Source organism: Fulmarus glacialis, unplaced genomic scaffold, assembly GCF_000690835.1.
Source record: "Fulmarus glacialis isolate BGI_N327 unplaced genomic scaffold, ASM69083v1 scaffold37490, whole genome shotgun sequence".
NCBI lineage: Eukaryota > Metazoa > Chordata > Aves > Procellariiformes > Procellariidae > Fulmarus > Fulmarus glacialis.
In genome coordinates, this window is record NW_009190256.1 from 7,699 (window position 1) to 33,989 (window position 26,291).

The 26,291-nt window shown below is 39.0% G+C and overlaps 1 protein-coding gene across 1 annotated transcript; it reads right to left on the reverse strand.

Annotated features, from left to right (window-relative positions):
• Positions 1 to 420: 420 nt before the first annotated feature.
• On the reverse strand, positions 421 to 26,142 carry LOC104082031 (DNA-directed RNA polymerase III subunit RPC2-like). The gene is made up of 6 exons (XM_009584987.1): positions 26,007 to 26,142; positions 14,998 to 15,101; positions 13,934 to 14,100; positions 11,505 to 11,618; positions 5,667 to 5,840; positions 421 to 874 (listed from the first exon to the last, which is right to left on the reverse strand). The coding sequence occupies exons 1-6, from the start codon at positions 26,110 to 26,112 to the stop codon at positions 745 to 747; spliced, it is 795 nt and encodes a 264-aa protein (XP_009583282.1). The 5' UTR covers positions 26,113 to 26,142; the 3' UTR covers positions 421 to 744.
• Between the last annotated feature and the right edge of the window lie 149 nt (positions 26,143 to 26,291).

Sequence of the window (26,291 nt, forward strand, 5' to 3'; positions counted from 1 at the left end):
AATAAATATTTGTAAGCTGTATCATGCACTTGCAGCATATGCAGTCACCTCCCTTGAACTTCATGGAAACTGCGTATGTTTAGCTGAAAGCAGACTGAGTGTATAATCACACCATTGCTGGCATACAAATGCACCTGTGTATTGAAATCCCACTCAAAACGTCTGATTTCAAGTTCTTGAGAAAGTAGTTTCATTTCTCTAAGCCTGACACTACTTAACAAAATTTTAACGCTTTAACAAAACGCTTTAGGAATAGGAAAATGGTTTAGACATTATAAGAAGGCTTTACCATCCCTACACAACCATCAACACATATTCAGGCAGTATTATTTAAAACATTTATTAGTCTTTCATATTACACTGGTCTGGAAGACATTTTTAACCTCTATAAATAAGATGTGCATTTAGCTCACCGCAAGCCCTAGTCCAGCAAAGCACTTTTCAAAACCAAGCCTGGGGTTGTTTGAAGGGATGCAAGTGCTTTGCTGGATCATGGCCTTATTCCACAATTCCCACACGTCCTGTTCACTCAGACTAATCAAGGCTTTCAGAACTGCTCCTAGTGTATTCTACTGACAGAGTCTCCCCTGTCAACAGGGTAGGATATGTAAGAAAGATTTCTTACACTGTCTTGCACCTCCCTTCTACCCACTCAGGTTTTAGAGTTATTCCTGTTCACCAAAAAAATCTTCCAGTTATACATGCTGGATTTCAATTTCTGTAAAGTACTTTTTCTCATCTTGTTCATTCATTGTACTTAGCTAGTTTTAGCCTAGGTATGATGTTCATTGACTGCAGTTCTTGGAATAAGAGTTTACAGGCATAAGGTATGCGCAGAGAAGACACATGACATGATGATTTGCAGTAGTGGCACCTAGGGAAACAAAAAGAAAGTCAGAGTTGGTGCATAAATGAAGGCTCTGCAGAAAACAACACTATCCATTGGTTTCTTTGTCCACCTTCCTCCAACACTGGGCTCAGTCCTAGAGAGAGCCAAGTGCTTAAGACACATTTTAGCACTTAAGTTAGTCATAACTTTAAGCCCTTAAATAATCTGACTGAAGTCAATAGGAGCTTAATGTTAAACCTGCACTTTTCTTGGAGGAGAATCACAATGCTCAGTAGCTAACAGGACCAACTTCTACTTCTTCACCACTCACATAACTGCCAACACAAATTCAGCATTGTGTAATGAGAGAAAGCAGGTGAACAAAGCAAAGTATTTCTGAAAACATGGTTAATGGTCCAGTTTCTGTCTTATATATATGCCACGAAAAAGAGGCTGGAAGAAAGAAGGTTCACACTTAGGTTTTTTCCTTATACGCAATTCCACCCTCTAATGTCTCAAATCAGTTCATATTCCAGAAAAGAGGCATCTCTCATCTTACATCTTTCTGTGTGAACAGCCAAAGCTTTAGTCTAGGTTTAGGAAACCAGTAAAACTGCTTTAACACATATTCTTTGCATTCTTTACTCAAATAATGATCTTAAAATTCTGGGGGAAAGGGATTTTTTGTCATTTAGATATAACCTTGACCATATAAGGAATATATAGGCTGGTCATTCAGCCATCTTTCCAGTATCAGGACTCAAATTCAGTGGTGGTAGCAACTGTTTAAATTATTTAATTTCATACTCTGTGTACACACAAAGGAAATAAAAAATCTTTCTTATAAATATCAGTTTCCAGCCTCCCTATGTCCTCATTCTCCTGTATATTCCATCTTCTGGTTTTGGAGAGTTGAGAAAGCCAGGCCTTTGGAAACACAGAGTGACTCAGCACTTCCTAATGGTCTAACAAAGCTCTTTTTTTGCTTCTGTGTTTCAAATTTATATCTCTGGAATAAAGTCTGAAGATCCAATTAAGGAAGAATTAGCAAAATTCCTACATGCTTCTGTGGTACAGAATGAGGCTGAGAGTCAACACCTACAATAAAGCCAATGCTTAGTCACTTGTTTCTGTTACCAGTACACTTGACCTAGAGCATATGAAAGTCAATGGGGACAGGTCCAATAAAGTTGGTTAGCGTTAATAAGGTTCTTGGTTATGAGAATTGGCATTAGTCTTCCAGTTACTTTTTCAGACTCTGCTACTCCTTTTTTGCAGACATACTTAAAGATCATGTTGAAGAGCTGGTTATTTTCCAAGAAAACTGTGGTTTCAACCAATGGTACAGAAGCCTTACTTACATTTCTGCAGTTCATGATGAGGAATGAAGCTTTACTTATTCCCAGTAATTGCTTTGGCTTTGTCTAAATCTGACTATAGAGAGTAAGAAGGTAATAGACTGAACTAGGTGTTTTGCTGGAACAGGCTTCTCCTGCAGACACTGTTACATAGAGGAAATGTTACAGCTAGCATGCCTTTAAAACAGAATAGACCTCAGCTGCAGGTTTGTAACTACTCCCCTAGTCCAAATTTATAGGGATAGGTACATTTTTATGGTGGGAGGAAGTGACCTAAACAGAAGCCACTTCCTGATGCTAACATAGCAAGCAATTGCTCTCAATAGAAGAAGCCTTGCAAGCCCTGGAAGCCTGATGAGGCACAACTTTTCTGCTATAAGCAGATGTCTGGCATCTGATTACAGCTACTAGGGTCTGAGGAGCAGAGACTACTTACTGCACCCAGGCTCAAAGCTACACCATTCTGCGCTTGCTTTGGACTTGGATGGGGATGACCCAGAAAGGTTAAGGTGCAATAAGCACAAAGCACAAAGCTCTGTCAAACAGAGATCACAGAAACTGAAGTATTTGAAAGACCATTTGGTACTAAATTGATACTAAACTGGACAGTAAAAGGCAACTGTGCCAAGGCTGAATCTGGACCAGAAACAAAATTTTTCTTCATGTATATTTTAAAATGCTCAGACTCTAGGGATCGGAATAACTTCTCATCTAACCATCAAAAAAGGACCAAATTCTGCTCATTGCATTCAGTGGAGTCCTGCCCCTGAGCACCTGTACAACAGTAAAGTTGGAAAATTTGCATAAAACTGGTACATCACTGTAAGTTTCTACTGTATTTTTTACAGGGACAAATTCTGTCACTGCCACAACAGTCTCCTTCCCTTGCAAAAGTACCAGTTCAAGCCCCAACACTGATCTGCTGTTACTATCTTGCAGAAGAACATACCCAGTGGCTAATTCTTGTCTGGGAGGAAGGGCTCATCTTCCTTAAGACAAGTGTCCTTAATGCTAGCCACCAAACAACAAATTTCTAAAAGGTTTCTTGCAGCAATGTCCTATTAATGCCAGAAGCACTGAAAAGGCCTGTTTGGAAGTTTCTCTTAATGACTTGGTCTCTACTGTGATGCTCATTATAGGGCCACTTGCTTCAGCTACTGGTAGACACAGCGTATCATTTAGCAGAAACCACCTCTTATTGATTACTCTCACACATCAGACAGCTTTTCACAGAATCAGATTGTAAGAATGTCTGGCTCTGTCTGAGAGAGTAGTTTCTTTCACACTTATTTAAAAAGAGTTACTAAACTTTGTTACAAACTTCAAAATATGAAATATATTAACAACACCTTATGTAATACTATTTCTAAATTTCAAATTCCTAATTTTCTTCAAGGTGCCCTCACTTCCTGTGGTCTCTGAACGTCTTCAAGGACTGCTCTGAAAGCCAAGGTCTTATAAAAAAAAAATTGAGCTACATCTGCATGTGAGTTTTTTGAAGGCAGTGCTTTACACAGTTAGAAGTGGTTGGTTGTTTGACTTACGGCATGCCCTTCCTTTCAGACAACTTCCTTCAGCTGTTATTTGCATTGCAGTAGTTTTAAGAGACCTGGATCAGAAAAAGGCCTCACTTGTTACATACAGTGTACACACACTCAAGAAAAACAGGACTCTCAAAAATACTTACTGCACAAAAGCCAGTAGGACAATGCCCAACTAAAAATCACCAACTACAATAGCATGTACAGGGTTTCTTGTCTCTCCTCTGGATTTCACATGTGTTTACCTACCTCTGTCTGAACCTCTGCCCCACAAGAAGCAGAACCGCTGCTGCTGTTAGCAGACAAATGCGGTGCTTGGTTTCTGGCCAGAAGCCATACGCTTCAGAAGAAAGGTCTGACCAAGAGCAGAAATGGTAGCTGTCACTTTTACACATCTACAAACTGAGAACACACCTTACTTTCCTACTTCATTGTATCATGGAAAAATCACTCTCGAAGCACTGAAGTGAATAAAGTCCAATTTCCTGCCTCTCCCAATAGATTGGTATTGATATCCAAGATGCGGCAAGTTTCCAACAATGTTCTTTTGAGGTATTTAGAAATGAATCTTTCTCCTCCATCCAACTCCCCATCTTCCCCCGACATAAATATTAGAGTAACTTGTAACTTGAACTCGCACCGTTTATTTTTTCCTCCCTCAGTCACGGGATTCCAGGTCACCTGTTTTCACAAAGCTTGTAAGAACGTAGTATCTCATAAATTCCTATTGGTCTCACAAGTCTGTTTTTCTGCCCGGCTAAACCAAAACCAAGCTAAAGCAAAACATCTCCCTCGCCTCCAAAGAACATAAAAAGAAGTTTCGCTATCTTCTAATAATAGTGGTGTATTTCCAGCATGCTACAGGGCAACTTTAAATCTAGCATCTCCAAATTACTGTAGAGAAAAGATGGTTAGAGCAAAGCCCATAGTGTTACACATGGTGAGCTCCACCTAGTTTTGACATCCAGTTTGCCCTACATGGAAAACCAGTTTGTTTGCAGGAGATAAACTCAGTGCTGGCTTAGGACCCAGAGAAAGGCAGCAAGACCATTAGCTAGACTAGAGATAATTTTCCTAGGGACAAGGCAGTTGGGCAGAAGCCAGCTGAATTTCCAACCAGACAGCTGCTTGTCTCTCAGGCTCCAACATAGGATTGGTGCATTTGTCTGACGCTTCGAAGAGGAGCTCCTTGTTTTACAAGACTACAAAGCAAAAGGCATTTGGGAGGGGCACACTCAAAGAAAGCGGGATGCATGTGATTATGAACTCCATAGCTAGAGAACAAGAAAGCAGGAGATGTTGCTTTCTTCTCCCATTCTTCTGTGCCCACTCTCTCTCTTCAGCCTTGTGAGGTTCAACTTGTGATTGTACCAGGAAGATCTGTGACTAGCCTAGCTAGTATCATTTCTGATGTCAGAAGAGTCAAGTACATTGACACAGCTGTTTTCCCCTTTTCAAAAAATAGCTGATATACAGGATTGGGCGTTTGCTAATCCCCTGCAAGGGTGGGATAGAAGGATACCAGGCAGAGCGAAGGTAACTTTTCCCATAAGCACAGCTTGCTGTGGAAGACAATACCTGTGCTCCCACAACAGGAGACACCCCTGGCCTATTGACTACACACTTTAGTCCTAACTTCAATCAGACCATAACAAAGAACCATCCCCTGTCACCAACGTTCCAAACACCGATTTTGAATGTTGACACTGGTTTTGATGAAGGTGCATGGGACTGTTAATCAGTGTCTGCGAGCACTTTAAAACTGAGAAACACTATAACCAAGGGCAAGGTTCTGTTACAGAGGCATGTTTACTCTGTACCACTTTGCTTTACGCACCTGAGGTCAAGGGGTTTTTTGAAAATATGAAACATGTCACATGCACAAAGTGAGGAAGGGACACCATGATTTAGGAAAAGCATTACAGTTAGACAACTTACCAGCCAGAGTACCCCAGCAAGCCACACTGTCCACAAACATCCACTTCAAAGGCATCACTTGAAATCATCAGTCTCTCCAGTAAAAGCATGCTGGCTCCATAACCTATCAAACAATCCCGTTCCATCTCTCCAAGACGTAAACCACCATCACGGGATCGACCTTCAGTAGGTTGCCTTTGAAATAAGTATTTGAAAAAATGTAGTAAGTATTCCAGAACATACATTCTACAACTCTAGGAATGCCTGTCTTCAAACTGTAGGAACAATACAGGATCAATGGACAATAGCATTCTACAAACCAGAGTTCCTGATCTCGCAAATGTGTTATTCAAGTTGAAGCAATTCATCTTTGCTCCTGCACTTGCAATATGACGTAGTTCTGTGAGTGGCAACTGCAGCGTCAGGCCACAACTCTTTACCTCACAGAATGTAGCTGAACAAGTGAAAATAAAAAGAACAGTATCCAAGACAATCTGGATGCAGATTTGGTACTCTTTTTTGATGAGACATTCATTATAGTTTGTAGCTAGGAATGAAACTATATTCAGCAGCTAATGAATGAATCATCAAGCTAATGTTTCAGCTGAACTACAGGTAAGACTAAATTCTTAAAATAAAACCATTTTTGATCTGGGAGAGAATACCAAACCAAAGCAGCAAACAAGTAGTATGCATATTACTAACTCATTATTGAAATACTACTTTTTTTTTTTTTTAAAAGTAACATTTATCTAGGTTATTTTTTTCATGTCTGATGGTTAATAGACTAATTTTCGTATTGTATAGGTTCCTGGTTTTCTAGTTCCTCAACACAAATCAAGCTCTTATTTTTTGTCTGGAAAGACTTTCTGTCCTCATGGTGCTAGAGGCAAGTTTTAACAAAGCAATGTAAGTACACGCTAAAGATTTTGAGGTAAAAAGGCAAGGTACAACATATTATTTAACACTATGACTGTTTAAGCCAATTTTTTCTTGTTAGACACAGTCAAAACTTTCAACCTCTTGTTTGTCATACTGCAATTTCATACAGTATCTGTTCTGCTCTCATGTATTAGCACAATGCTCTAGTACTTAGGTTGCAAATATTGTAGTGAACTGTGAAGCAAAACCAATCTTAAATTCCTGAAGCACTAATATATTGCATGCATTTTATTAAATATTTCCATCTTAGTATATTCCCTGAAATATGACAGCAAAGAGAAGGAATTAAAAAAATGTTATTGGCAATCGTAAGAGGCTTCACTGCTCAGTGAAACCCCATGTTTATGTGCTGTTTCTGATATCTGCAGCAGTGTAATCCACCTAGAATATCCAATGACGGATCTGGCCCATAACTTTTGGAGTATACATTGTTTATATTATTTCAAACAACTAACTTTATTAAGCATACTAAATACATTAAAAATAAGTTTTTGCCAACTTATTGCAACTCAGAGAAAAGGATTTATAAAAACCTTCAACATCTAATAACCTTTTGTAACAAGTGTAAAAATATATACCTAATTACCAGATCAAAAGATCTTCTAAAGATGCAAGTTTTATTTGTTTTTTGGGGGAAGTAGTTTCCCTTACTCTGACCACACTGGAACCTTAAAACTAATCTGCTTGTAATTCAAATTGTCCTTTTCATTCATATAACGTTCTATTTTTCCGACTGTTGGAAGAATGGATAGAAGTTGTTTACATCCTGATTAAACTCCCTAGGGCCCCCTCCCCGGATGATGGCACCATCACTGTTCAGATGCTGTTTTAAAGGACTAACCCTGTGGTGAATGCAGTTTCTCTTCTGAAGTCCCAAGAGGCAGATTTTAAAAGCAGTTGGGGCCTCCAAAGACATAGGCATTTGCTGCGGTGCTAGAAGTGCCTGAGTTCCTTTTACCAACTGATTTCTATAACGTCAGTTAATACACAAGACTACTTTCAAAAGTTTCACCAGGTGCTGTTCCACAGGAAAAAATGACAAAATAGCTTTATAAATGTGAGCCCCAATAAAGTCTCAATCCAATTAAGGGAGGATAAAACCTCTTGAAAAATGATTTGGTCTCAACTCCAGCCCTTTAAGAATTGATATGCCATGGGTCTTCCAACAGATACAGGATGAAGATTTCTAAGGCAGCTGAAATGCCATTAAAAAAACCCACAAAAAGCTCCCCCAAACAAAAAACCCCAACTTGAGTCTTAAGCTCTTAAGTGTTTCACTCCCACTGTCAAAATGACCTCATTAAAAAACCAAAAAAACCCAAAATCCGCCCTCCTTAAAAAGTAGTTTTCTGAAGTACCGAAAATTTCAACATTGAGATTGGGCCTTTGAAAAAAGCTTATCTTATGCTTCCTAAGTCTATCAGATTTTTCTTCTGGCTCACATGAGTTTGAAAATTCCTCACACCAAAGGTTGTTTAAAATGTTAAAACCGTATTTATAAAGCATTTGTGCTTCCCCTTTCCCGCTATACACACGTACACTGCAGCTGTTGCCCTGGGCAACTACTTCCATTCTTTATTCTAGATATAACATTCTGAAAACAAAACAGACTCTTTAAAATAGATTGGGAATATAATTAAAAAGAGATACTTTCCATATTTAAAAAAAAAAAGTAAGTTCTTAAAATTCTTAAATGCTAAATAAAACACAGTGATTCTTTAAATAAAAAAATAAGGCCAAGTGGTCTTCATACTATTTAACAGCTGCGTTTAGAAAAAAGCATAAAACAATTAACTTCAGTGTTTTTAAGCACATTAAGAATTTATTGGCACTAATTCTGCATTTTCTGGAAGAACAGTGGGTTCAGCTTTATGACCCTGTTCCTTGTTTCATTGGCCAGTGGGGGGAAATAAGTCTACCCCCATGAATAAGAGCGGGCCTTGTAGGTCTCAGCAGATCTCCCTTGTGCCTGTTACAGAAAACCAGCAGCTAATGTGAAATGGAGTCGTTGGCTGAAACACTGATCTCCAAGAAGTGGAGCATTACCTAGAAAAACACTGCCTGAAGGAGGAGGGCGTACCGTGCTCCCACAGCCCCAGAGCACAGAGAGGAGCCCTGACCAGTGTCATCACATTACTCCCTTGCAGTATAATAGGAACTGGCATATCTGATAAGTTCAAAAGACACGCAGGTGGCAGCTCTGACAATGTCCATCAAAACAACTATGCATGCAGAAAGCTTATATTGATCTCTTCTAAGGAAAACTAAAAGCAGTTTATCTATTAAAAAGATTTAGCAGTACTGGGTATCTAGGCAACACCATATATAGAACTACATTTTAAATTAATTGTCAACTACTCATGGCAAAATAAATTAAGTATTGCATTTCATTTAACAAACACCAATTCAGAGGGCAACATCCTGGTGGTTTTTGACTGTGTTGACAAAGAGTGCTGCTTTGCAATTCTACAAAGTCTTGTTTTAATCAGAACAGTATCTAGAATCAGCGACGTTCAAGAAACTCAAGTCTTCTGCCTTATTCCAGATGGAAATACAGCTTTGCTCTGTCAGTTAAGGTACATTTGATATATAATAAAATGCATTTCAAAACGACAGCCAATGTTGGAAGCTGTTACAGGATTACTTTTAAAAGCCAAAAACAATGTTAGAGGCAATCTACTCTCCAGGAAGTGCAATGGATGATAAAACAATAGTGAGTATGAAAGCTGGCAAAGCAGATTCTCTCAGCAGAGGCGATGGCAATAACAAAAGTTTAATTAGTTGAGGAGAAAAAAGAAAATTCCTAAAAGACTAGTCAAGAGGCAGCATAAATTGAATATCCACTAGCTTTCCTGAAAGTCAAATAAAGAGCCCTAGCTACATAGTATGATGCTACTGACTGGAACAAAGAATTCAAAGAAAGTAAGGGTGGGGGAAATCACACCACCTTCATCTTTACATGCAAACATTACCTTGACTTGGGATTTAGGCTTCATTTAAATTCAGTATCTCTAAACAGCTGAGAAGTTGGGGAGACAATACAAAAGCAGATCCAAGGGATTTGGGTAAGCTAGGAGCTCCAGTAAACCAACTGCGTGCACCATTAGCTAAGACAGCGAGTTTTCATTTTCATGTGAAGCACCAATACCAATACTTATACACTGAAGAACAAAAAATGGGGCAGACAGCCCATTATTTGGGAATATCACTTATGTTCATATAGGCAAGCAGCTGTGGTAGGAAATAATTGTTGTGCTACATTTGCTCTTCTTATTGTGGTTGGTGGAAAAGTTCAGCCAAGAATTACAAAAACTTTTCATGATTTCTCTCCCAGTGCAACCACTGGTATTTACTTCCATGGAAATTGTGAGACAACTTCAGTTTGTCCTAGAGCCAAAAGGCACAGGAAATATGCAAAGAAAAGCAAAAGAGAAAGATACTTCTATATCAGGTACAGCAGAGACCTGCCTCTCCATTCTCTAATAGCACATCAACAGGTAGAAGCTGCACCTATTAAGAGGACAGACTTGCTAACTTGTGCAGTCAGGCAAGGCAAGAGAAGTGGATCAGCACATGGTAAGAGGCATAAAAATAAATTAAGAACTAAAGAATATAAATCATACTTGTTATAGGGAAGAGTAAGGGCAGCACATTCATGACTTTCTGCTTACATCTCAAAAACAAAAGGGACGGGTCAAAAAGAAGAGTACACCATGCAGCAGGTGAGGTATAAATGGCATACATGATAGTCCAGAAAGACTGGCAAAGGACATTTGGAATAATTTTTGCTAGGATATTCAAGACTAGCTGGCAATTAACTTTCTGGCAAGGTTTAGCAGATAATCCTACTGTGATGGAGAGAGGTGAATTAAACGATCCACTAGAATCCTCCTCAAAGCAAAGCCTGTGCCACTAAACTGTTTCTTGTGAGCCAGGAATATCAGCAATTTAGAACATGAGTGCAAACAGCCATAGAGCTTGGCTTTAAGGAGAAAAGGTAAGTAACATCAGTGAAAGCAGGATGCTTCAAATTCCCCAAAGGTCCAGAAAATAGAAGCGCACCTCCAGGGGCTTATATTACCTATTACTCAGAGTACATTTGCTTAACTTCAAAACTTGACACCAGAAGACATCAACATGGTAATCAAACTTTTTGTTGGAGAGAAAACCAAGTTCAGGCTTAGTGCAACGATCATGACTTGAAAGGAACTGAGGACATACCTTTAACTGGGCAAATAAAAATGGAGATTTACTGTTGGCATCTCTGTAAATTTTAGTGTGAAAGTACTATTCTCCTGCATGGTATTGAGTGATAACTGTGGACCAGCACATACAACCCTAAATCCAGTTTTAGAGTTGAATGGAAGAGTCTGCAAAGCAAAGTGCAGTATACCAGGGATGCTCATTATTCTAAGGTTTGTTTGCACTACACTAGGGCCAATGCATTTGCTTTGCCTTGACAGGTGAAGACATGGGCTGCATCACTATTAACCTGCTGAATGCGAAAGGATGCTGAAATATTAAAAGAAATTTCTTCCTTCTACTCATACCCAATTTTGTAAAAGTACAAATGTTAAAGAAAAAAAAAAATCCTCCTAAAATACCTACGATATGAGCAATCTGACAGGAAAGGGCCACAGTGTGCACTGTGAATCAGCAGATGGTGTTTTTACCAACTGCTAACAGAAATCTGAGATGCAAACTCAGTTTTGGATCACATAGAGCACACCTGGACATTCAGAACAACCTCCTGCCACAGTCGACTGTGAGAGCTTTTAGTCTATAACAGCATATTAACAGGTAATAGCATTTTGTGTCAAGTATCAAAAGGTAAATAAACGTTGTTTTACACCCATCAGTCAGCTGGGCACACTTCTGAATGTACACAAGAATTTTGTGCTTAGCCTGTAACAATACCTGGTGAGCACTGCTCTGGGTCCTCGAGCTCTGGCATGCATTTTATCCAACACCATGTGTTTTAGTTTCTGGTAGTACACAGGGCCAAAATAGATATAGGCTTCCAAAGGCTCCCTGAAAGAATAAAAAAAACAAAACAAAACAAAACCAATATTCACATTTAGCATATACTTACCTTAAGAGACACAAGAGTGTTGTGTACAGGAGGAATTTAAAACAATTTGGGAATCATGAGTCCTAGAAAAATGTGTCTGGGCTTTCAGGGCAGTCAGCCTGGAAACCCCACAGGGAACCCTTCTGAACACAAGAGCAGTACACTTCCAGCACCACATACTGCTGTATCCACCCTAGCGAGGAACAAGCTCCTGAACTCTGGCCGTATGCTGCGCAGACATGCTGCTATAGCTGCAGGTACCTGTTTCAGATGTACCATGTTAAGTCCCTCCTCTGTCTGTGCAGGAGTGCTTCAATAGTGTCATCGGTAACCAATAAAGACTGTAAATGTGTCAGACCCTGAAGAGTGACTTATGGTATTTCTATTTACATTCCTTCACTTCATATAATACACACACAAAACAAAAGGTAAGCATATATGTAAACAAATACATGCAGCATAAATGCTCAAAACATCATTTTCATAGGAGCACTTTAAGGAATTTGCATTTGCAAGAATAGCTTAGCACTGGCACACTATGAGCTTGACAGTCTTCCCATCCACTAATTCTCCCTGTGCACCTCTTTGAAGCACAACCCAAGACCCAGGTGGGTGAAAGCCCTCCCTGAGCAGCTGTACATCATCACAGCTGCCCCTGCAGCACTGCTCAGCAGCTGTATCCATAGGACAAAAAGCGCTGCCCTGGCACTGGGGGCTTAGACGAGCCAGGTGAAAGGGCTCTTGAGAACCCTTTTTAGGCACTTGCATCAGCTTGGGAACATCTGCAAGCAGTACAGAGGGTGTTACTCCATTCTACGAGCTGGAGTAATGGCTAAAGATTTCTGTGTTTAAAACACCCCCAACTGTAAGAACAGCATAAGCGCCTAAAGATCAGAAAGCAACAGTTGAAAGCACTCAGTCATTTCCCAGCTACCACCTTCAGCATTAAGAACGACCAGATTTAACACAGACAAACAAACTCAGCACTGCCACTGATTTATTTTAAAAAAATGTATGTGCAATGTAAAAAAAAGCAGGAGACAACAGTATTGTACCTCCCATTCAGAGTCATTACTGACATGATGCAGTGTTATTCCAAAAGCTGCTTATTGATGAAAATAATAAAACTTAACTAGACATTTGGAATTTGCAAATTTCCACATTGCTATGAAATCTGCCTTCAAATTTCATAAAAAATAGATTAAGCCTGTGAAATTTGCCTGGAAGAATATCAGCATCTTAAAGCAAAGTCTCTAAATAGAGTACTAAGAAGTTGAAATTTGGGGATGGGGGATTTTTAGAGCTAGGTGATTTTATTCTCCCTAGGAAACAAGATTAGTCAGATTTGTTAAAAGTTAGCATGATGTATCAACAAAAAATGTTTCAAACACCAGGATACTTGATATACAATTTATGGAATATGGAGTGGGTAAGGAAAACAAAATCATCTCTCTGAAACAAAACGAGAAACAACATATGGAATAAGTTGCTAGGAAAAGCAATTCTAATAAAAACTATCAAAAAAAGAAACCACAAACTTACAGAAGAGACTTAAACTTGTTGCTTGAGAAGAAGGGGACTGGGAGGATAATAAAAATAGCAGGAAGGTAGGATTAAGATACATTTTGGAAGGGCAGGCATGTGAAGCCATATGGCCTTTTCCTGTTCCTAAACTATCTTATGCTCTTTGAACTCTGTGTCTCAGAAGCCAGTCCGATCAACACAGCGGGAAGTCTGCAGATTAGAGTACTATGCCAGACTGAATCATTGTGTAATCGAAAGAAGAAAAAAAAAAGAAAAAAGCGCACACACAAAATATTCCCAAGGAACAGACACCTGCCTCCACATCCATATTTTACAGTACTATTGAAGTCAACATGAAAATGCTTATCTGATTGCAAGCATATACAAGATTTGCTGCCAACAGAAACTTGAATTTCTTACAATCTCCCAGAAAGAAAACCTTGATTTTACTTTTTTGTCATGCAGTAGAAGTTGGGAAATTTTCATATGTACTACAAGAGTCATTCACATTACAGCCACGCAAATACTAGTAATTCTTAAAATGTGGAACCACAAAATACTTCCGGGGGGGGGGGAAGAGGAGTGGGGGTGGAAATGCACCATTCTTCAGCCCCTTCCCTCCATCTCACAGAGCGGTTTGCAAACAAGAGAAAGTTCCTGAGCTCTGAGACATGAGAAGATTTTTCAGATGCGTCTCAACAGGATTTCCCCACTCCCCTGAAACATGTAAATCTATACAGCAGATTCTTACCCTGTGATACCAGATGTTACGTAGTCCTTCCCTAGGTAGTTATAACCGTGGCGAATAAGATCTTCACACACATCCTTAACTTTACTGCCTCCAAAAGCTGTTCCATAGTGAAATCTGCCATCGAGGACCCCAGCCTTTCCAGCCAGGAGTTCAATTAACTTTCCTACCTGTAAAAAGAAAAGCAGAGTTAACAGCCTGCTCACTAATATGGGCACATTGCTGGACTGGTCACAGCATAAGTTAGCCAGGCAAAGTGTCCAAGATGGCAGCCTGGGTTATTGCATGTAATAGGAGGAGTGGAAGAAGCCCAAGAACAGGGAGTACTCCTGTGAGAAGGGGGAAAAGCAGACTCATCGCAGGGTCTGGGAACACCTTTAAGGTACAGATTCAGGCAGCTCCACTTTTTCCAGTTGTCTGGAAAATGAGCAGGATCCAGTGTGGCCCTCTGCTCTAGGAAACGGCCTCAGAGATTGACACGCTACAGTACAGCAGGGGGAACAGAAGGGAAGAAGAAGCTAACAAAGAAAAAAAGATGATAGGCTGTATGAAGTAATCAGTGGAGGTCCCATATAAAGGCCAGGCTGTGAGGTATTTAGTATGACTCTGCAGCACAGGTGCAAGACTTGCATCAGTGCCAGGGAGGTGTGTGTAATGTGTTATATAGGTCTAGAACTATTATTGAAACTCCTCTCCAACCTTTGCCTGACAGTCTGCCCCAGCCGGCTTAGTGGGCATAGGCAATAGGGAAGGAAGAGGAATAGCAAGAAATTTTCAAACAGAAAGGGTGCAAGTGAGGTATTCAGTTACTTTCCTATTAGCTTGATACAGAACAAAATGAGAATGATGCACAAACAGCCCGCATCCCTACTCCTTTTACAGTAGGATGTTTCAAAACATGCAAAACAGAGGGCTGAATACTTAGAGGAGAGCAAGTGCATGGCATGATGACTGGAGAATATTCTCAGTGAAACCATGTTGCAAACTTTTTTTGTTTCTTCCAGCTAATCTACTTCACTTCCCCTATCAGGGGACACTGCCTCTTTAATCGCAACATAACCACTGACCGTCATACGCGATGGGAAGCCATGAGGGTTCATTATGATATCTGGACAGATTCCTGTATCGCAAAATGGCATGTCTTCCTGAGGAACAATCAGTCCACACACCCCTGCGGAAAAGAAAACATTTCAATTCACAAACAGCAAACCACCAGCAGGGCCGACGCTCATCACCAGATTTTCTTAAGTGTTTTCCTCCTCCTCTCTTTCTCGTGGATCACTTTTTACCCAGATTCATTACCATGACCAGTGCTCACAACCTGCAGGCTAGAAGAGAGGCCTTGTGACAGGACTGGCAAAATTAGCATACCCTTACATAATGCTCCCAGTGATTTGTGAGTTAGCAAATTCGGGAAGAAAGCTTTAGAAACAGTTTTCAGAGGCAACCAGAAACTTCTGACCAGTCAGACTGGAACATCTCAAGGGAGACCTAAGTTTTTAAAGCTGATGCTATAATTTTCTGCAAAAAAATGAAGAAATCAGGCCTCTTACAATATCTCTTTGGACATACAAAATTATTATTGATTTGACATTTGTTTATCATATGTATCTTTGCTAAATACTGTAAGTAAAAACAAATCAATCAGGACTTTGACAGGGACTAAGAGGAGATAAGTAGAGGAAAATAAAAAAAACCCAAACAACCAAGATTTTTTCAGGTAGCATTCATTTGCTGAGCAAAAACTGCTTTCGATGAATCACAAAGTACAATCCACTCCCCAGACTGCTTATATTTTGTCAGACCATGAACACAAACTGTACCTTTAAAAATTTTGGAAGCTTTTTTCAGTCTCCATCAGTATTGGATGTAAAACAAACAAACCCCCCAAACTCTAAAACTATTCAGGAAAGATTAAACAGGAACATGAAAACTCATTTAAAATAGTCTATCATACATCCCAAAATTTTCCTTCCAACCCTTACAACTGTTTCTACAGTGAATTCTGGAGATCAAAATACTGCAGCTATAAATGACCAAGAGATCTAACATTCAAATTCAGGTGCTAAAATGCAGCTGCCTAAGCCTATACTCCTTTGAACCAAAGCTACTGTTTCAGTTGGACAATTTCTTCCAGAAGCCCTTGGAACTGAAAAAGTCTGCAAGCTATTTGAGATCAGCCTGCTACAACTGCCAGAGCACGCTTTGGGAACAGTCCTGGAGCGGAGGGGGCTCCTGGAAGACTGAGGGTGCTGGTTACATCCCTAAAAAGGCATCCCCCGACCAGCCAGTTCACAGGGGGATATTGGCGTCTGCTCAGGAGGGAGCTCCTCTTCCACTGTCCAAGCAAGACAGGGATAGGTATATGGGACAGTAGTTATTAGAATGAAAATGGTAAGTATGGGGGAAGGGAGCAGGAAAAAAAAAAGGATTGGAGCATCTGGGGCAAGGGGGGGGGTTGTTGTATTTAGTTTTTAGACCTATTGAAACTAATTTTCATTGTTCTGTTATGATAAATCAATAACATCCTTCTACCCCTCCCTGCCAAGCAGCAATCATTTGCTGAAAACGAAAAAAACCCCAACCCGCTATTTCTTGTGCACACAGCTTTTTAATCCTAAAATTGTATACATAAATACTTTATTATATATGTATTATGGCACATACATTTTGCCTTATTTGCATTTACTCCTAAGAAAGCATTAGGTTGCATCTGGACTTCGTGGCACCTGTAAGCCAAAAATTAAATCTTAGCTAACTTAAAATTACTTTAGGCTCTGAAAACCTTTTATATGCCAAGCTGGTTCCCATAGCAGACAGCCACTGTGTTGTTTGTTTTGTGTGAAAGTGAATGATAAAAGATCCATGAAATCGACACAGAAAGGCAGAACAGCAGAAAGAACTGAGGGCTCTCCATCATAGCGGCTTCTACCCTCCGCTGACTTGTATAACAATGGGACCTACACACCCAACTGCAGATCTAACACAGCTGTGCATTTCATTAGATGAAGAGCACTAGTGACACAAGTAAATAATTAACTTATTCTGGTCCGCTGACTGTGGTTATGAGACCAGTCATAGCTGACAGATTTTAATACAAGTTAACACAAAGACAGCATAATGAGCTTAGAAGTTAAAAACAAAATATTTAGACAGAATCCAGCAATGTGAAGCTCACTAGGCCATTTATAAAGTTTCTATTTTACAGAAGGGGAAAAAAAAAAAGAAAAAAAGAGAAAGCTATAAAACCTCAATTCCAAGCTTCTGTATTTTAAGAAGTCACTGAATTTATAACAGATCTATAGCGTGCCCATGCGTATTTAGAGAACAGGACACGAGAGAAGCTTCTTCCTCCCCTATGTTTTACGAACATTCTTTCTCGTAAAAAACTATTTAAAAAGCTGAAAGACATCTTTCCTATATACAACGCTACTTCTAAAAGCAAGTAACTGCAATTCATTTAAAAACTTAAACTTGATTTCATTTTGCAGTCACTTGCCTTCAGAAGCTCTTCAGAGACTAATGCTTGCAGGTCTGCACTGTAAGCTCCTGAATTTGCTACTCTCTTTCAACCCCGATCGCTGAGCCAGGGTTTGCAGCAGGGCAGTAAAAGGCAAGCCTTGCAGTTCTGCATTGCCAAGCAGCTGCGAAAAAGTGATCCAGTGAATTAATCCATATAAGTGCAATTATCATTTGCAACTGGTTAATAAAACAGTAAAGGAGAAAAGAGGAGGGTGGATTTAAGACAGCCTCAAGTTCCAAATGTTGCCCTGACCAAGTATAAACTGCATTTCATAACTGAGCTGCGCAACTACTCCCCATCCAATATTCATAAAGAGGACACAGTCAAACTAGTAGGTAACTTTGCTCTGTGGCTCTCACTACAGGTTATTAAGATTTCCTAATTGTTACTGATTTAGACATCACATGAAAATTGTTCCCCAGCATTCACACAGGACATACAAAATTTTTATATGCTGCATCTGAAATTTAGCAATAGAATTTCAGACTAAATGCTACACTGCAATGGGCCTGAGTCTGCTCTCACCTATGCAGTCTGGATTTCTCATCTAGGACCAGAATCAAACATTAACCACCAGAAAAGGCTGCAATTATTTTTCCAGACAAAACAAAAAACAAAATTTTTTTTTAATGTGTGGACTAACAAGAGGGTTGTATGTTTGAGCAAGAAAGCATCCAGCAGGTTGCTACATCTCATTTCTTTTCAACTGAAAAACAAATTGAATTACAGAAAAAAACCTTTTTATATGAATTTCATAATGTCAGCTTAGATGCAAAATCAGTGAAAATGCTAACAAATTCTTTTAAGATATCCCTCTCAAAAAAAAAAGTGGATTAATAAGCATGGCAGTTTACTGCAAGGATAACAGTTTAAATTAGAATAAACTTAAATCAGACATCTACGGTGGTTTAACATGCAAGTATAAACCAGCCATAGGCAGTGTTTTTCAATGCTATTGTATGCCAGCCAATAAATGACAGCCCTCTGACTATGCATGATGGCCCCCATCCTCACACACGCTATCTGCATCAATCCCGACAGCATCTCAACACCCATGTACCTCCACAAGGCCCTGACAGAGCATAAAGATCCCCTCACCCCCGTCGTGTTGTCCTTTAAGAGTTTCTTTTTCTGATCAGGAGACATTCAGGTTTCCAGAATTGTTATCTTTTATATGGTTTGCTGACAAACATGAACATACACAGACTTGTAAAACAGCAGTTCAGCAGAGAGGGGGAAGGGGGGCAGCAGGGAGCGGGCAGGGACAAAACACAACAGTATGGGAAAGTTTTTCACCAGCTACGGTAAGATGCCTTCTATACACACACATGCCAAATGAAAAAAAAAAATCATCAAATAAGTCAAAACAACCTAATATAGAAAACTAATTACTACCAGCAGGAGGGACATTAGAGAGCAAAGGAGACTAAGTGAATAGAAGCAGCAGTAATACCAGTTTCTATCAGCAAGATAAAAAGAAGCGCATTACTAAATGTGCTTGTTTACTTATTCCAATGATATGGTGGCAAAAGAGCTAAAACTAACTTGAAAGGCATCTATTTTAGATTTACCAGATTTGCCAGAATTTGGAAACACTCCTGAGAAATAAGACTACGTCATATAATTAAGAGGAGTTGTAGCTATAACACAGCACCGTATATTGTGGACAAGTGACAAAGAGATTTGCAAAAATTAGTAAGGTTAAACTTAAATGTACAGATGTAAAAATGTACATCTGCTTCAAAACTCTCTAATTACACACTGTGTTGGCTAACTAAGCACAAAACACGTCCAGAAGAAAAAAAGTGCTGCATCACATAAGCTTTGTTCAATATTGAATCATTCACTGATCTATCATATCACTTGCTACATCCCATTTGACATAAGAGGTAAAGAACAGAATTAAAATTAACAGATAAATAATGCATAAGTAAACTTGATTAGTTTTCTTATTAAAAACATCACTCTAAATGAGAGGAGGTGCTAGAAGACAATACAGTTTGTACACTGCTTTCCCATGAGCTGCTGAATGGTCTGATGTGATAAATTTGCATAGTCTGAAGCACACAAAGAGCTGATTAATTGAAACCCTTACAATGCTTCTGGAAGCAGCTATTGTAAAACAATAACCATAGGAACTTTACAAAATACACACGGCTGAATGAGTCAAGAGCTTAATAAAATGTGTGTTCAGGATACACTATTTGGAAACAGAATTAGAGATTTTTATTCTGTGCCATAAAATGCTAAATCACCCTAATTTCAGAGGTTCAGTTGAGGATTTAGTGAAAAGGTCAGAAGGTTACCTGTTTGCTGCTTGAGATAAAAAATGCTGTAATTTTCTTCTTAAGACAGCAAGCTAAGTAGCAGTTTTGTAAAAAATAAATAGAAAAAACAGTATGAGAAGTTTTAATGCCATTCTGACATCTCATTTTCTCATATTCAACTTCTGAAGATAAAAATAAGGTAAGAAATTCCTACTTTTCCTGATGCCTAATAACTACTAATCATCCCACATTCCTGCAGTCGATAACAGCAAATTCTTTTTAATGCCATTTCAACCATTTAATTCCTATAAACCCACTGATGTTTTACTAGAGATAAAGTACTAAGTCTGACTTGTAACATGGGGGAATATGACACAAGTAACTATTTAAAACATCTTACTTTACATGTTCTGCTTATACGTACTGTACAAGTGGCCATTAAAAGGAGAAAGGTAAGTTGTTCTCAAGTATGAAGTTAGGCAAGCAGAAGGCAGATGCTCAAACTAGTAAAAATTTTAAAAAGTAAGCAAGGTCAGACTTTGGTAGATAAGTGGTATTGTCATGAAGTTTATGTACTTGACAATGCTGTGAATGGATTTTGTTTTGACACTGAAGAACATGGTTCATTTAGGAAAACAAAGACCATCTTTCATGAATTTAAACTTGCTTCCTTGTCTTTAGAGTTGTTTAAGTGCAGATACTTCAGAAAGGTTTAATCCTTTATCTTAGATCTTCAGCTATTAAAAAGCTTCTGTTTGCCAGTTCAAACAATCTCTTGCTTAAATACAGTTTTTCCACTCCTCAGGAATACTGTTCAGTATTGCTGCTTAGTTCTGTGATCTACAGGACCTTTGTTGGAGGTGTTAATCCTTTTTCACATGAGAGACTGAGAAATGTTCTTTCAGAGAAGTGATATATTGCTTTTTTCACATCAAAGGAGCCCAACTTTTTCCTCATTGTGACTTGTAGCAAAGCAAGAGGAAATCTGGAAATATAATAATTTAGTTTGTATGGAACTCAGATGAAGCTTCTTTAGCTTAACAATCCTTTAGTCTTCTGTGCTTTGAAAAGTGACTTTGCTTGAAGAATGCAAGATTGAAAAGCAAAATAATTAACGAAAAAAGTTTCTTCATCCTTCTGGAAAAAATATGATGCAATATAGTTAAAACAAAGTCCTACCGCTCAAGATAAGTCCTCCCTAGTAGGTATATGGTTTTTTGTGAGACATGAAAAGCTTAAGGGCTTATAGACTAAAGTGACAGTCCCACTCCCAAAGACCTTATTGCAACATCCAGTTTGAAGATGAATATTGAGATAGAGCAAAATATTTGCTGGTGCTTTTCCCAACACAACGTGATGGCCTCATTGGGTTTTTTCTCCTCCTCATACACTTCTTTGTTACAGACAGGTCTTGAAGGAAAGCCTAGCTTTTGCAGGCAGTTTGGAAGAAGTGTACTTAAAACATGGACTTGAATGTAAAGAGGGTGTGGTGGCCAGGCCGGAAGTAGTGACCCTTGCCAATACAGCGTTGACATGTGAGAGGACACAAAGAAGATAGCAAATACAGAGGAAGCGGCATAGATCTATATTATTATAGAGGCCTACAAAATCTATCTACATATTTAACAAAAGGCTCTTCTGTAACAAAAGGCTAAAGCTGGTTTGTGAGATTTAATCTGTCATATCCCAGACAATTTCCAGTTCTGTTACTCTGCTTCTTTCTGCCCCAGGGACAAAGTATAGCTTTGGAATACAAATCAATTTGGAATACAGGAAAAAGTCCATGAAAAAAACTTGAGAAATGTGGTTTGTGCAATCTCTTATTTTGCACATATTTAATTATTTTAAAACTACTACAATTCTGTGAAATCAAATCTCATCTTCATGCATTCCTTCTACAAAATAAAAAAACTTCACAGAAAAGATTGACAATACAAAAAGGAGAGAAACATGCTTTCTCTCCTTCTCACTGAATCAAGGTACTTGTTAGTTTAAGCTTATCATAGGTTTAAATGGCCCTATGATGGGCTTAAAGCTAACATTCACAAATTAAACTTGAAGTGGTAATCGCCCACATTCAGAGGAAGGTTAGAGAACAAATTCAGGGCTACTTAAAAATTCTCTCAATGGAAAATGTTAAACTGTTAGTATTACGATTTCTGTTTCACAATTGTCTACATTCCTCTGTTACGACTGATCCTTCCCCGATTTGATGTCAGAGAAGGATGATACTAGCTGTATTTTTAAACAGCTAGCAAAGGAGATTTTCCCTTTCCTTTTCATGCCTTTTCTCCAGTTCTGTCATTGCCTGTAATCTAAGATTAATGTCAATATCTGGTCATTCACTGTATACTGAAGTTGCAGAACAGTAAACTCCACTGTTCTTGTCAGTATTTTTTTTTCTTGTTATCTAGCACATGTATCTAACACACGCTCCACTAAGCACATTTCTCCTTTCTCCCATTTATTGTAGTATTTTTTCCCATAATGTACTACAAGCCAGTGAACTGAGAGGTCTACTACCAGGAAGAATATGTATCCTAGTAGAATGTAACAATTTAGAATATGATCACTCCCCCAGTTACAAGAGATTACTACAGATTGATGTACTGGACAGATAACAAGCACATGCCTACGAACTCTGTAACACAACTGTTGCAATGTTCCCACTCGTATCTCCAAAACGAAGCTGAAAGGGACATTTGCTATTCTGAATAATTGATGGTTTTGGTTTATTATTATTATTATAGGTCCAAAGCACAGATACATGGGCGATCAGTCATTCTAACCTCATGCAATGCCAGGCATAATTATGGGTGCCCTCAAAGTTCCCTACAGCATTTAGGATGTTTTTTTTCATTACCATGGGATTTCCACAGGTATTTCACTTTGGAAAAAAAATATTACTAACTTTCTATGGCTTTTGGGATATTAAAGAAAATACCAATACAGTGCATATTCGTTGTTTCTGCATTTGACCACGAATATCAGGGTTTGATGAGTAGCAAAAGTACTCGTGAGATGTCTGTCCTTTAAGACCTCTAAAATGAGCTTGCTCTAGACTGTGAGATGCCTTATGTGCATTTCGTGGTATGGAAGGCCCTCTGCTCCCCAAAGCCATATTGCAGCCTGCCTGACACAATTCTGTTTCCTTCTGTCATTCTTCCACTTCCACCTTTTCTCCTCTGATGGTTCTTGACTTGTGGAGCACCCTTTTTCTCGATTTTTGGAGAGGTATGAAAATCAGTTCCATTTAAATCCTGTTCAACTGACTATTTCAATAGGTGCACATCAATAGCCCAAGCTAGGAGAAAAACTTACCTGCTTAAATTTTTCATGCAAATGCCCATAAACATTTATCATGATTAACCGAGCTGCTTCTTTAATATAATTTGTAGGCTATTTTTTTTTAATTCTAGTAAGAAAATTTGTATTGTTACATAATAACTTGCCGCATGCCACTTATAAGGAGAAAGGACTAATTAGACGAAGCTCAAAATATATGAAGAAGTGGGCTTTGCTCTAAAAGCGGTCATAGGCTTAAAAATAGTGCACATCTTCATTGTGTACGAGATTAAAAAATTATTTGAAAGAGACTCTACACAAAATCTTCCTGAAGAAGAATCTTCCTGGAGAGAAGGAAGGAATGGGGTAGTTGAACCATTCCAAAGTGCTCAATTCTTTCTGTTTGCCTCTGAAGCTAATGATCTTCCCTCTCACTTACCGAAACTATCCTATATGGCTGTAGTGCAAGAACTAGACTGGATTTTAAAACGAAAATCAAGAATGTACTGCTGCTTCTTTACTTTTTTGAAGCCTTCAATAGGTACTGGTTTCTAAATCACTTGGGGACTCAGTGAGAATCACTTCCTATTTTTAGATCAAAAGCCATCTTGAAAATACAATCAGGAAAAATGTTTCAATGCTTATCAGAAGAGTTTCTATTTCTTAATGACAGCAGAAACAATGGAAGGATTTCTTTAGAATACAGAGTTTCAAGAACCAGTTTTATGGGTTTATGGAAAGATACTGTGGAAGTAAGGGTGATCTTGGAGAGAGCTGGATGTACTGAGAAAGCCTGCGTTGACTGCACTCCATAGAAAACACACACAAAGAACTTGAGGCAACATCTGGTAACAGCTGATTGTAATGATCAACTACTGCCTTTTGTACCCATTTCACTTCTTTTGATTGATAGGTTTGCTCTAGGTAGATGTCCTGATCACCAAACCTGGAGACTACAGAAATGAGGATTACTGTGGCTAGCTCTGCATCTCACAACAGGGATGCAGTCTTTCACTTCAGTAATACCTGGCCACCTCATTGCCACTGATGCTTATGTACTTCCGTAGCCCCAGAAAGCTATAAATGACCTCAAGTTTGACTTCAGGCTACACAAGTGAGTAAAGTAGTAAATAGTGGCACGGAGCATTATAAAAACGACTTCTTACTTGTGCCTAGGGTCCATCTGTAAGCAACTGCTCTTCATACCTCTTCCAATTACGCTGGCACTGAATATGCTGGAGATGATTCTGTTGAAGCTTCATTTAAGAGAGCTCTACAGCTGATACTGCCTATGTACTGGTGACATTTATTGCAGTTTCATCTCTTTTCGCTGGCTCAGATCTACATGTGGATGTTGTGCAAGTACCAGCTCTCTGCTGACCGACTCCAGGGCATATTTGCCCACAGAGTTCTCTGGTTCTGCTCCAAGAATACAGGATGTGAATCAGCACAACAAGGTCAAACCCAAGATGATGCTGGGAGAAGAGTGGGACAAACTGCTGAAAGGGAGCTCCTCCTAACAAAAAGTACTCTCTTTTCCATGTGTCTTCTGACAAAGAGAACACTGCTTACGAAAGGCCAGTTTGTTTGCAAGACAACATCCCTTAGCTAGTATCATAATTTGATGTATTACTGCAAAGTTCATTGACTACAACCAGTTTTAACTATTAATGTTTCAAATCTGAACAGTGTCCTCCATTATTTCCTCAGTTCCCTTCCCCTGCCCTCCACACAGACCTAGAGGATTCTCGTGTTACCAGATGTAAGATGCTGGCGTGCTTTATACTCAATGCTCTGGTTCCAGTTCCTCAGAAATCAAAGCAAGTAAGTAAGGATTTTTTTGTCCCAGTAGTTATTAAGACATATCACATTTGCCCAGTACAGGAAAGGAGTGCATGTGCTGCAATGGAAAGGATTTGGTAATATCAACCTCTTTGCCTCCCCACGATATCTGACAAGAGACCGAGCAATGTTCTCAAACCAAAATCAGACCTAAAAATGTAACAACATTACAACATTTGGGTAATAGGTTTAGCACAGCATACACAGTGAGGCAAAAGGTCATGCTGAAAGTACTAAAAATCTAGATTTTCCAACTGTACAGATAGATGAAAACATGCCAAAACCTGTCCCACATTGGGACCAATGGGATCAAAACATGCTTTTAAGTCAGTTACAACCAGACTGTTTTCAGTCACTTCTTTCTTAACACCCCTCCCACAACTCCCCGCCCTTTGAGATTCAGAGAGGATGTTATGAGTCACCTTTTTTTGCCATTAAGGTCAAAGGGAGCCCACTGCTTTTCTCAACAGCTATGGAAACAAGCTCCTGATTTTCATCTTTCTTATAACATTAACAGAGAGCGACATGCCACCAAGCAGCTTCCTAGTAGGTACCCATTTTCAACTCTCAGTTTGAAGATCCAGAGGTGCCCCAGATCGTGTCCCAGGTGTATTTTTAAAAACATTTTCCCCTTCTTTCCAGTCTCTGCTGGTGCACTCCTAGTTGCATTCCTGATTTGCTTCCCTTTTACACCATGGCTCTGAGCTATCTATCTGCAGTCTTGTCTTTAAAGCAGTATGTCTGCACAGACGACTCGCAGACATCCCATTCCATCTCTGGTCTTTTCTGTCCATTCAGAATAGAACCTCCAATCTCTCTCTTGATAACCCATTGACAAACCTATCACCTAAAACCAAATTCACACTAGGAAAAAACAAAACCCAAACAAAACTCAAAACCCTGTTCTTGTTTAAAATGGGCAACTACTGTATTTTCCAGATTCATAAGTCAATGCAGAGTTGTGTTTGCCAATTCCTCTCCTCAGTTCCAGAAACAACATTGCTAAATTAGGTGAACTTAACCAAAAAAAAGGATATGGTCTTCTACTGCTGCATTCATAAAAGATCTGAACCAATCAACGGAAACATGCATGATGATATTATGTGTGTATAGTAGGCATACCCAACATGCATTTATTTTTACTAAATGTGTAGCTTACCTTTCTGCCCATGACGACTGCTAAATTTATCTCCAATTTCTGGACGTCTAGTTTGCCTCAACAACATTTTGATCAAGAAAGCATCCTCTGCATTTGATGAAATCATTACTTTTTCAATATAAGAATCAGTCGCACCTTTGTAGCTAGTACAAGAAGACAAAACATGAGTTTTACATCTATGAACCAAACACAAGTTACAAACAAGTATCTGTGTATTGGTAAGTTTCTGGCTAAACTGTAGTCTTCGTGGAACTTATATATGGGAGGCCAATGGAGCAAAGATTT